Source organism: Taudactylus pleione, unplaced genomic scaffold, assembly GCF_031769625.1.
Source record: "Taudactylus pleione unplaced genomic scaffold, aTauple2 ptg000037l, whole genome shotgun sequence".
In the NCBI taxonomy this organism is placed as follows: Eukaryota; Metazoa; Chordata; class Amphibia; order Anura; family Myobatrachidae; genus Taudactylus; species Taudactylus pleione.
In genome coordinates this window covers 13495838-13509291 of record NW_028284439.1, presented here as the reverse complement: position 1 = coordinate 13509291, position 13454 = coordinate 13495838, and the positions used below count along the sequence as shown (strand labels likewise).

Here is a 13454-nt window from a genome sequence, read left to right as displayed (position 1 = left end):
AAAAAAACCACCATGACAAAAATTAGGTGTTTTATAAAAATGTGAAGTGTTGTCTGTTTACTTTATAAACTACACCTGGTTGTTAATGCATATAATCAGTCAATCAAGTGGCAGTAACAAATAAAAGCACGTAGACATGGTCAAGAAGTACAGTTGTTCAGACCAAAACATAGAATGGAGGATAAGTGTGATGCAAGTGACTTTTACCATGGAATGTGTGTTGGTGTCAAACGAGGTGGTTTCAGTAACAAATTGCTAATCACCTGGAACAGCCTACAGAATTTATAGACAATATTGTGCAAAAAAAAAAAAAATCCTAAGTGGTAGCTCTGTGGGAGAAAACCCCTGGTTAATGAGAAAGGACAGAGGAAAATGCCCAGACAAAATTAACAGGAAGGGGTACGTGACACAGACCATGCAATACAAAGGGGCATGCAGAAGAGCACCTTTGAGCACTCCTGGTCAGCCAAGAGGATACTATGAGAAGAAGCTCACAAAAACTGGACAGCTGAAGACTGGAAAACTGCCACCCTAGAAGGCTAATCTCGGCTTCTTGCTGCAACATACAGATAGTATCTTCAAAATCTAGTGTAAACATTATCCATCCTGCCTTGTGATGATGGTTTAGGCTGGTTATGTGATGTAGGATTTTTTTGGCACACACCAAGTGCTTTAATACTATTTGAGCATTGTTTAAATGTCAGCCTACCATGTACATTCCTTTATGGCCTAATTCTAACTATCATCTAATGGCTACTTCTGCAGAATAACACATTATGGGGTCTATTTAGTAAGCCTTGGATAGAGCTAAAATGAACGTCGATAAAGAACCAGCCAACCAGCTCCTGTCATTTTTCAAACACAACCTGGGACATGGCAGTTAGGAACTGATTGGCTGGTACCTTATCACGGTTCACTTTAGCTCCATCCAAGGCTAGTAAATAGACTCCTAAATCACAAAACACACGTAATCTCAAGTTGATTCCACAACATGACAATGAGTTTAGTGTACATTGAGGGATTCCTCAATTATCAGATCTCAATCCAATAGAGCACATTTGGGATCTAGTGGAAGAGAACTGCAGCATAACTGTGCAGCAAATGTGTGATGCTATCATGTTACCGTGAATCTCTAAAGAAATCACGGCGCCATTCTCTAAAGAATGTTTTTAGCACCTTGTTGAATCCATGCCAAGATGATTTCAGGAAGATCTAGGATAAAGTCCAACCCAGCACTACAAAAGGTGTACCCAATAATGTGGCAAATGAGGGTATAATAAATACAGGAGTATCCAACATGCGACACTCCAGCTGCTATGGAACTACACATCCCAGCATGCTCTTCCAGTTTTAGCATACCCTAACTGCACAATTGTGGCAGGGTATGCTGGAATGTGTAGTTCTGCATATTGCCTATCCATGTTAATTAAAATATTATAATCACACGTTGAAGTATAAAGCAACTTTTCACAATTTGGGTGAAATTTAGGAGAATGAATGACATCCCATCATAGATACTGGCATACATTTTTGTAATGCAGTGAATGTAAAAAAAAAATATTTTTTTTCCCCTTTGGCAATACCAAATTAAAGAGTATATCTAGTCATCGCAGACTTCTAGTAAAAATGGAAATGTACAAACCTAAACGTTACTTTATAGGGAAACTAAGCATCAGGAAAGCATTGCCAAGGCCATTATGTCATCTATACTCACATATCATTCTTCTTTTCCCAGGCTTTTAATATCCAGTCAGCCCTCATGATAGGAGTGCCCAAACTTACAGCAACCTGCAAAATAAACATTGCGTGAATGGCACAAGGCAGCAATTATGGTGCTATTGCACTCTGAACGGTACCCAATTAGCCCCGAACATTGTTCGGGCACTAATTGACCCCTGCGATCAGCGAAATATGGGGATTCTTCTTCAGGACACATCAGGTCTCGAAAAAAAACCCCAGATAAGCCAGACTTTGGGGCTAATTGGATAGCCCCGGACGAGGTAATTTACCGCGTCTAATTGGATACCCCCCTTCATCTGTGGAAGCATGCCATATGAAGAACTTCCTGGAGTTAAATGTATTTGTGTGTGCGATTTACATAGTACACAAATGGAGCAGAGAAGGAATATGTAAAAGAACACTAATAGTTATGTACGGGATGCGGTTAATATTCCGAACCACGGGGATTCCAGCTGTAAGAATGCTGGTGCCAGAATCCTGAAGGTAAGTTGCAGGGTTGGGGGGTTAGCATTAGAGTGCGAGGAGGGGGAGGTTAGCTTTAGGCACATGGAAGGAGGGTTAGGGTAGGGATACCGAACTACAAGTGTCTGTATCCTAACCCTGACATAATGCCTGGGTCGGGATTCTGACCGCCGGGATCCAGAGAGCCGGCATCCTGTACCCATCCAGTTACGTACCTTAGAGGCTTGCTTAGAAACATCTTGTTTAGATGACCAAAAAAATCTTCATTAAAGACTAAAATTAATTTTTGATTCCTGTAACCTTGTTTAAGAAAGGAATGTGCACCGACAAGAGTAACAGTTTTCTCAACAAAACCTCCCTGTGTGAGGACCATGAACATTATATTATTAGTTTCCTTTTCCTGGATTCAGGCTATAAAATCCAGTGTATACCTTCCCTGGAAAGAGTGCCTTGTAACTTTCATAGTGAATAAATGCTAGTTTAACCATCTAGAGCTGATCACATTCAAAATAAACGTGACACTACTCATTCACATAGTCTGATTTCTTCCACTCATCTTCATACCATTTATTCTTGTTTGGGATGGAATGTTTAAGTTTCTCACCTTGACACTGGTAAAATATATTGTGCACAAGAGTCCAAGAATAACATTACTGCCCGTTTAGAATACAGCAGGCCACAAAATAAGTATATTCAAGCTTAATATGTAGTTGCTAAGCTTGTGGACACATTCAAGTTGTGCAAAGGGAGACAATGAAGAGCTAATTCACTCAACTGAAGAGACAGTTGGAAATTTCTCTAAAGGAGAGAACATTTTTTCTCTACTCAATGTGTCCTCTCTTTACACTAGCAAAGACAAACAAAAAGAAAACCTTAAACATAAAAGTGATACATACCCTAAATTTATCTCCATGAGTGGAGCTGGCAATAAGGTGCGTCACTTTAGAGCTGAAATCTTTACGTATAGTTCCTCCCATATGATGAACTAATGTCACAAGTCTTACCTAAAATAAAAAAATAAGAGAAAAATCCAAAAAGTTAGAGACATTCATCTATAATTTTTGTTGAGGAACTTTCCACGAGTAAGCTGTTGTACAATACACAGAAGTGCCAAAAGTCATGGGATAGATGGCTATCATCACATAGGACCCCCTCTAGCCCGACGAAGTGCAACAACTCGATGTGACATCGATTCCACAAGTGGACAGATGCCTCTGGAGAGATGTTGGCCCATGCCGTCTGGATAGCTTCCACCTCCCTGATATTTGTAGGTGCAAATGGACCTCTTCACAATGTCTCATAAATGCTTGTTTGGGTTCATGTTGCGCAAACATAGTGGCCACAACATTTGTCAGAACGCTCCTCGAACCAAATCTGCACAACTTGGGACCAATGACAGTGTTCATTATCCTGCTGGTATATTACATTGTTGGGTACATGAAGTCTATGAAAGGATGCAATGATCACCAAGCAAAGAAACGTAGCATTTACTGGTGTTAATGACGTGTTCATGTGGACCAAACCCATACCACATGAACAAACGCCATACCATTATGGAACCACCACCAGCCAGCACGGTGCCTTGTTGATAACTTGGGACCATGGCTTCATAGGGTCTGCGCCACTCCCGAAAACTACCATCAGTCGAAAATGACTGAAATCATGACTCATCAGCCCACGCCACGGTATCTTAGTATTAACAGGGGCACTCTGTAGGGTCTTCTGTTCCAATATTCCATGGAAGCCAAGAACGCTGCACTGACCTGCTGGATATGCATCTAGTACCTCGTGCATTGAATGTGGATTTAATTTTAGCCAGTGTCGCTTGTCTGTTACCATGGACAATTCTGGCCAGATGCCATTGGTCTCAATCATTAAGCACCAATTGTTGACCACTGCACTATCCGCTGTGGGTGGCAACACCTTCCATGAGTTATTCCAGGTACACGTGTGACAGCGTAGCTTTAGGAATGTTTAATGGCACATTTCAATTTCCAATGTTGTGTTGACATCGGTCAGGAATCCACTATAGTACCCCATTTGAACTCCAATAATTCACGTCGCCTTGCCATGAGCAGCCTAACTGGTGTTCAGCCTGACTCATGAGATGTCATTAAAACTGATGCAGGGTTAGGCATTTCCAAGATGTCCCAGTACAGTGACACCACCTACCATTATATACTGCCATCCCACGACTTTTGGCACTTCAGCGTACAATTGCCATATACATCAGTGTAGGACTGGTGCTACACATAGCAAAGCCTGAATAACCATTCTTAGAAACTCCTCTTAATGTGATGCTAGATTAACTGTAGGCTCGCCATATCATAATTTGGGACATTTATGAATTACACAGATTCTGTGGTTGACAGACTGCAAGTCTCCATTTCAACTAGTTTTAATCAGCTACAGAACCTGTGTAATTCACATGTCTCGAATGAAAGGGATAATATAGCAAGTTAAGTGCATTGTATTTGCAGTATGTAACGAGTCAGTCTGACTAGCAAGCCTACGCTTAACTGACTATTTGGCTGCTTGAACACCTTGCAGATTCTTGGTTTTTCTCTAGAATGGGGTGTCCTAACTTTGTAATAGAATTAGTATTACATACAATGGGCACGATTCTATTCAACGCGATGTAAATAGCGCCGGGAGTGAGCTCCTGGAGCTATTCAATACACCGCGCTGCCAAGTCTGACTAATGATTTCTTCTCTCATCCCTCCGGGGATGAAAGAAGAAATCCGACAAAAGTCCAGACGCGAGGCTGTTTTCTGCCTTTCGCGCCTGGAAAACAGCCTCGCGCCGGGAAGTTAGTTCGGGGAATGCTCGTTATCGCACCTAAACACCCTGTTTAAGGCGCGAGAACGAGCCTTCCCCGACCTAACATCGCGCTGAATTGAATAGCTCCGGGAGCTATCTCCCGGCGCTATTTACATCGCGTTGAATAGAATCGTGCCCAATGTTACAAAACATTAACCAAACATCGACAAAACATATGCAAAGTTTATTTCCCAAAAATTTTAGTTTTTTACACTTTAAAAATACAACAAACATAATTCTTACCAGTTCTTCCTTTCTTCTGAAGCCAGTAAAGCACAGAACTAGATTTAACATGCTTGCACAATACAGAGGGCGAGATGTGAATGGCAAAGGCTAGAAAAAAAATAAAAATAAATAAAATCAAACAAGGTTTTCTGATCCCAAGATAAGAACTTCCATATAAACATTGCACAATACATCGGTATTACAAGTCGCTATCTTATGGAGCCAATTCTGTCTCATGAGCAGTGTCTAGATAAACATTTGCATTAGAGGTAATGCAAAGCTTTAAAAAAAAAAAAAAAAAAAATTCATATGGAAATATATATTTTCTCCATTTACAGTTGTGTTGAAGATACATATTGCAGCAGTGTGGGATACTCCTCACCAATGTGTAGTTATATTCCAGATGACTTCCCAGATAACCTTACTGGAGTGAATACACTGGGGTATAGACGGGTGAAGAGTAGAGCCTGGCACTAAATTTCATAGAAGTGTAGTTGGCTCCTTCCCCTCTATACACCGCCCGTTAATACTAACAAAGCCCGAACGGAGATGGAGAGCATAGAAAACAGAGGAAGGAGCCAACAAAGGAGGTCCAAGACCGAAAATAGCTAACAAAAGCGACAAACGAAAGCGCTACAGACAACCAAGATGCAGCTGAAAACTCTCCAAAGAACATTGCAGCAAAGAACAGCACTAGGAGAGCGTCCAGTGTCCCCTATGCAATTGGAGAAAGGAATTTATTTGTAAGTACCAAAATCCTATTTTCTCCTTCATCCACTAGGGGACACTGGAGTTAATACACTGGGGATGTCCCAAAGCTGACCTCCTGTTTGGAAAGGCACTGAGAAACTTGCGACCAACATTAAATAGGGATCGCAAGAGAACAAACTGTAGAACATTACAAAAGTATGAACTGTGGACGAAACGGCCGCATGGCAAAGTTGCAATCATAAACTTTTTGCTTTAATTCCCCTGAGGACTCCACCAAACCCGGAGAGCCCAACAAGAATCTGTTGTTCTCATGTTACTTCCAGCTGAAGATGCAGCTGCAGAAGGATGATCAATGTGGAAGGCAGATACCTCTATTTGCAAAAGAGGCCAGCTTCAAGCCAAGTACATCCAGATCTCAATGAAAAAAAATAAAGTATGGAGAGTGATTGGACAGAGCCCCAAGCTCTGACCCTGCCGAGAGAAGGCAAGAGCCAACCGCAGAACTGTCATCCAGGACCATACTTGAGGTCCACCTAGTTTAGGGGCTCAAAACCCCAGAGTGTAGGAATCGGATGGGTTTGATTGTAGGAAATCACAACCAGGTTGAGCTCCCATAGAGCAGGGGGAGGCACCAAAGAGGACTGGACTAAAAGACTCCCTGCAGAAGGTTTGTAGATCCAGTAGCAGGGCAATTGATGCCAAAAAAACAGATGGATAAAAAGGCAGAAACCTGCACCCTCAGCAAGCCCAGGCAAAGATCAGCATCCACTCCTGCCTGGAGGACACGACAAAGCTGGGCCAGCCGGAAGGAAAAAGTTGAGACAAACATGGCATGTACACCAAGTGACACATCACAATTGGAAGTCTTCTGTCTCTTGGTGTAAGTGCGCCAGACACCGGCTTCCTGGTCTTAAGCATAGTAGGAACAACAGATTCTGGGATACCTTAGCGCCTCAGGATCACGGCTGCAATAGCCATGCCGGTAATGAAGATGCAGTAGTGCGAGGAAGTCAGAAGATGAACAAAAACTGGTGAAGAAGATCTGGCCAATGTGGTAAAAGTCACAGGTGGTTTGCAAGAAACTAACTAAGATCCAAGTACTACATTCAGCGAGTCACACAGAGGACTGTCGTGGAGTTGCACTAGCTAGGTCTGTTAGCCCATGCCACCGAACATCTGGGATGTGGACTAATTGGAATACACCACCTAGGATCACATGTGCACCAATAAGGATTAATGACACCTGTCCCTAGAGGGAACCAAGAAGTGGACTAAGAAACCTGTCAAGGCCAAAGAACAACAAGGTCAGGTAGCAATATGACATGCCCCAAGGGTGACATGTATAGTATGCAGAGCAGGCCAGACTGCAGCAAAAACCCAGAAGGGCAACTAAGGCCCCTTCTGGGAAGAAGACAGGATGCATTCAGAATTTCACTAGGTAAGAAACTGAACGATCCCCAGTGTAATAAATACAATGCAGGGGTGGGGCAAGTTTTCTGCTGAGGGCCATTTTGAGATCATATAATTTTTTTTACAATACAATACATACACATTCGCAGGCAGGTGCAGGCCACGCACCCTCCGTGTGACGTTATACAGGGGTGGGAGTCACAATTGCCGGTGATTACAGCAATGCCCGGAGCATTCTCAGTATGCCCCGGGAGCTGTAAGGGTAGCGGTGTGACAGTCTGAAGCGTCCCAAGGACACTCCAGACGGCACTGCTGTATAGAATATAAAATGCAAGGTGCCATTCTAGGCACCCTGCTAGCCAAATGAGGTTACCAGAAAAAAAGCTCCAAGGGCCAGACCAAATGATTCTGCGGGCCTTATACGGCCCCCGGGCCTGAGGTTCCCCATCCCCGATACAATGTATAGTGACCCAGGAGAGGTGAGCCAGTATAAAAAAAACAAAAAAAATAAAAACAAACTCTCCTCCTATTCCATCATAATAGACAAAAAAAAAAAAGAACAGACATCACAAAAAATCAACAGCATCCACCTTGATGCAGCACTGCGAGCTCACTTGGGGCTGAGAAAGAAGAGTACTACTGCTCTTCTTAATGGTTGATTAGTCCGGACACTTTGAGCACATTTCCGAAGATGAAACTATAGAATGATACTTGACAGAGAATGCCTGTCCCCCAAGGTGGAGTAATATTTCTAGAAGATGACGTGGATAAGCTAAGATGCAATTATTTGAGACTGGAACTGCCAGCATGACTGACAGTCTTTATGCACAACATGCACCCCATCAGTGAGCCTTGCACTGGTAATGCTGGCAGTGATACAAAACACACAGTATGTCAGACAATGCGTATCGCTCCAGACAGGTGGTATAACGGCTGTGGTAGAACTATGGACACATATGGACCCTAGAAAAAAAAAAACTTATCAGCAAAGAGATGAGCTAAGGGATAGAGGCCCTCATTCAGAGCCGTACGCTCTGAGCAGAGCGCACGCTCTGAATGAGGGCCGGGCTCCATTTTCATGGAGCGTCCTCCTGGACGCTCGTATAGCTGTGGGTCACCACCCACAGGCTATACGAGCGTGCTTTGTGATGGCCGCGATGGTCGAGACCATCGCGGCCATCGAAATTGCGAGCCGGAGCCTGCGGTTGAGGTTTTCAACCGCAAGCTCCGGAGTGATTTTGGCTCTATCAGAGCCCAAATCACTCCCACTGACATCACTAGTGATGTCAGTGGGCCGGCTTCTGACGGGAGGCGTTCCCGTGGGAACGCCCCCGTCAGGGAGGCACGCCCCCCAAAGGGGGCGTGCTGTCAATCAACATTGACAGCACGCCCCCTTTGATCGGACACAACGAGCGAAGGACTTTCCTTCGCTCGTCGCGTCTGGCGCATGCGCACGACGGAGCTCCCTCCGTCGTGCGCATGCTCAGTGCATAACATCGACCCACTTGCGAGCGGACAGCCGCTCGCGAGTGGGTCTGAATCAGGCCCAGAGTATAAAATCGATATGGATAATTATACTTTACCTAATAACACTGGTCTACAAATATAAACTTTTTTCCTTTAACAAGAACTAAATAAACTGAAACTAAAATTTATTTTTTGTGCTGAATTCAAATATGCAATCAGATTTTTCCATCGGGCAGGGTTTTTTTGTGACATGTTCAAAGTTATACTAACCCAAGTCTAAATGATAAATATATACCTCATTCTGGCTGACGTAAAATATTGTAGGTGATTATTTTCAGGCATATTTTGCTTTTAAGAGATCTCTCTTCATGGTCCAGCAATAGTCAGCCAGCATACTGGAACTTGCCTTGGTACTTCTTTTCCATCGTAGAAATCTGCTGATGGAAATGCTCCTCATGCTCATCACTGACAGCCCCAAGATTTTTCGTTCAGTCGTCTAGGTGGGAGTCCAAGTGAAGTTTTAAAGACAAGTTGCATCCTATAGCTTTGTATGAACTCACTAGATCACTCACTATATCACGAGAGTTTTCCAAGAAAACAAGAACAGATATTTTTGAATGACAACCAGGCTGTTTTTTTTTCCAGTGGATTTGACATTTCCTCAAAATTTTCATTATCCAATACTGATCTTATTTGTGGTCCTTCTTTCAGTTTTGCACTACTTACTTTTAGAAACTTAGATTTCAAATGCAACAGCGTTTTTATCAATTGCTTTTACAAATTGTTTCATCAGTCCTAGTTTAATATGCAGTGGAGGTAAATACATCTTTTTTCAGGACCCACTAAAGGGGTATTTTGCTAATTTTTCTGCCCAGGAATAAATAGACTCACATTTAGGCTATTGTTTTCTAATGTAGTGAAACATCCTATCCCTGCTGTCCCCATTCACACAAGAAAACGCAGAATTTAGTTTAGCCAAGTTTCAAACCAAGCAATAAAGCAATGACCTTCAATTCTCCACAGATATTCCAGTTATATTTTTTATACTAGATTTTATGTAAACAGGAAATGTAAACTTTTGATGAGCCTATGAACAATCGCTACTCATATGGCCGATGTTGATGTCCAAGCCTCCATAACAGAACAAACATTCTTACAAATAACTACACCCTTTTCTTCAGAGAAGTATTTTTTTCAAATCACTATGGCAGGTACGGTAACTGCATAGGATCACTTGTCAGATTGCCATCTGTTTCTTCTTCAGTATGAGTTAGATAAGAGTCAGAGTTATCACTTAAGGTCACAAAATCTGGACAGTTTTGTACTAAGACAGGCCTCATTGCAGAGGCAAGTTATGATAGTTATCTGTATATTTTGTTTTATATTCCTCTGTTAGTTAAGCAGAAATAGCAAATCAGTTGAATAGGTCTTCGGTTCCCTCCAAATCATAGGAATTGCAAATGTCATATGATGGGAACCATATTTCCAGCCAGTGAGAAGCCTAACAGATGATAAATAGCATATATACGGGGCCCAGTTCTTAGGCAGATCAACCTCACACCCAAAATAAAGTTCTAGCGTTCCCGCTAGGCTGTTTCAGCGGGGCGCGCAGCCCTGCCCTCCTTCTGGAGGGCAAAATGCACTCTGCCCTCCAGAAGGAGGGCAAAAAACACCCTGCCGTGGGACCCAGTGTCCCGCGGGTAGAGAAATGTGCGGTGACTCGGTCACCGCCGGAGAATAGACGCCGGGCGCATGTGCCCGGCATCAATTCTCACTGTCTGCAGCACTTGGGGGTTGCCGGGCACGCCCCCAAGTATGACGAAAAGGGGACGCGTCTTGTAGACACGCCCCCTTTTCATGGCCACGCCCCCTTTTCGGGCGCGCGCACAAAGTTGTCCTCTCTAGCTTCGGCGCCCTGACTGCCGCCGGAGCTAGAGTGAACACTATTTATGTGCAGTTAAGCAATGTAATGTGCTTAACCTGAAACTTCCCCCTGATACTGTAAGACAAAGGAATTCCAGAATTGGGATAGTTTTGGCGGGGCCCTCTGGCTAATGAAGATTCGGTTGGCACACACAAAGAAGGAACTAACCTATACGTCGTCTAGTATATACAGATCCCTGCCTGTATCCAATGATCTGATTCCCTAAGGACTATTTGAATGTGAACTTATAAATTGTACTGCAGTGACCGTTGGAAGTCAGTGCAATCAGAATTGAAGTCTTGTGTTGGTGCAATAGCGCATGCGTATTGTAAGGGGCGGTATGCTATTTATTTCTATGTGCAAATAAATCCTTTGGACCTCCAAGTGAGCTGAGCAGACTTCACAATTATTTATCATTGATAGGAGTCACAGGACAATGTGCTGAGCCCTGATTGGAGGAGCCCAGCACACATGCTCCTCTGATCCATCCAGGTGACAAAGATTGATGATCCAGCCATGCTTTTGTAGGCAGTCTATTGTCAGTTGAAGATTGTTTTGTAAAAAAAAAAAAAAAACAGAGTCTGCGCCAACATCAGAAGATCGTCCATATATGGTAGTATTCTGACTCCCTGACGCCTGAGCTAGGCAGTCATGACCGCAATTATTTTGGTAAATACCCGGGGGGCCATAGTAAGGCCAAAGGGCAGTGCCTGAAATTGGTAATGTTGCTGAAGGACAGTAAACTGTAAAAATTGTTGGTGGGACGGCATAATAGGAACATGCAGATATGCATCCTGAATGTCCACGGAAAACACAATCCTCAGGCTCCATTGCCATAATAATTGACCAGAGAGTTTCCATATAAAACTTGGGTACATGGATAAACCTGTTGAGGGTTTTTAGATTTAGAATAGGGCAATGAGTCCCATTGGGTTTCTGAACCAAGAATAGAGTTGAAAAATAACGCCTTCCTTGTTGCAACACAGGAACCGGGATTATTACCCCCACCTACAGCAGGGAGTGAATGGCTTCCTGAAGGGCCAAGGCTTTGACTGAATCTAATGGAGGATCTGTGTAAATTCTGAGAAGGATGCCTCCTGAAAATGAGGGCATACCCCTGAGAGACCAACTCTTGGACCCAGGCATCTGTGTCAGTTGCCAGTAATCCGCAAACTGAAGTAGTTGGCCTTCTACCCTGGGATACCCCAGGAGGAGGCCCGACCCATCAGGCCGAGGGTTGTCATCCGGTTTAGAAGCTAGACGTCTTGCCGGCCCAAAGCTCTTAGTTTCTCGCCTTGTAGTCCTGCGAAAACTAGACGGCTTAGAGAAACTGTTCCCTTGCTCGTCCATGAGGACAGAAGGACCGAAAAGAAACCTGCCTAGACTTTATTGTAGCTGTAGATGGCAGACCTGCTGACTTTGAAGCCACCAGACTAGCTATTATCTTATCTAACTCTGCTCCAAAAAGTACTTTTCCATAGAAAGTTAAGACTTCCAGAGCCTTCTTTGATCCTTTATCCGCTTTCCAGGATCTTAACCAAAGGGCCCTGCGTGCCACTATTGAAGCTGCTGATGCCTTAGAAGCTAAAATTCCAGCATGTGCTGCAGCTCCTCCCAGATAGGAAGCCACTTCCCGTATGTGGGAGATAAAAATAATCTGTTCTCTGGTGGCATCTGGTAGAGAATGAGAATCTTCCAATGCTTCCATCCATTCTTCAACAGCTTTGGCTACCCAGGCTCCAGCCATAGCTGGACAAGTAACAGCTCCAGATGACGAAAATATTGCCTTAAGACCAGTTTCAATTTTCCTACCAGTGGAATCCTTCAGTAAAGATGCTGTCGGAATAGGCAATGTAGCATTTCTGATTATATGCGTCACATGATCATCCACAGTAGGAGGTACCTCCCGCTTAGTACATACTGAAGCTGGCAAAGGATACAACAAAGGTATTCTTTTATTCACATAAAACAGTTTGTCCGGGTTACCCCATGCCTCTTCCAAAAGCTCGGTGAGCTGTTCAGCTATAGGAAACTCCATTTTGGCCACCTTCCGGTGGTCCTCCTCCCCCCGAGCTAGACCCTGGAGAGGAACCCTGTGCATCATCTGATTCCTCTGATGATGCATCTGAATCCATATGTTGAGCAGACTGATAAAGAGATAACTTGCGCTTAGGCATCTTAGTAACTACTGGTCTGCTTTCAACATTAGATGGTGACATATTCTGACTAGAATGGCCATAAACATCCTTCTAGGAAAGGAAGCATAGGTGGTGCAAACATGGCATGTTGTGGACACCCCATCCAAGGAGACAGTGTGGGAGTAGCCATACTATCCACAAACGGCTTCATTACCTAGGATTAAAAAAAGGATACCCAAGATGGCTCTTGTTCAGGGACAGGTAAACTGGACTGGTGAGGTGGCTCTTTATAAACAGACAACACACAAACCATCCTTAACATCCTGAGGGGACAGAAAGGCCATACATCTTTCACCTGTCAATGCTAGCTGCTGTAAACAGTCACATACAATGCATAATATAATATAATTACAATCAACTACACAAACACCAGGAATGGTAGGATATAGAGCACTATATACTTGTATAGGTGTCTTTCATATACACATGATTTGCATGAGACTAGCACAGAGGGCTCCTCCTCCTGTTTCCCTTTATCTTTTGACATGGCAATAAA

General features: G+C 43.5%; 1 protein-coding gene across 2 annotated transcripts in view; it reads right to left on the bottom strand.

Annotated features, from left to right (window-relative positions):
• The window catches only part of ECT2 (epithelial cell transforming 2), a 137369-nt gene that overhangs the window by 93445 nt on the left and 30470 nt on the right, over positions 1–13454 (bottom strand). For both annotated transcript variants that reach the window (XM_088452408.1, XM_088452410.1), the window contains exons 7-9: positions 5267–5356; positions 3099–3206; positions 1715–1788 (exon numbers count right to left, since the gene is read on the bottom strand). In XM_088452408.1, the coding sequence (XP_088308534.1) occupies positions 1715–1788; positions 3099–3206; positions 5267–5356 (272 nt within the window). The remainder of the gene's footprint in view (positions 1–1714; positions 1789–3098; positions 3207–5266; positions 5357–13454) is intronic.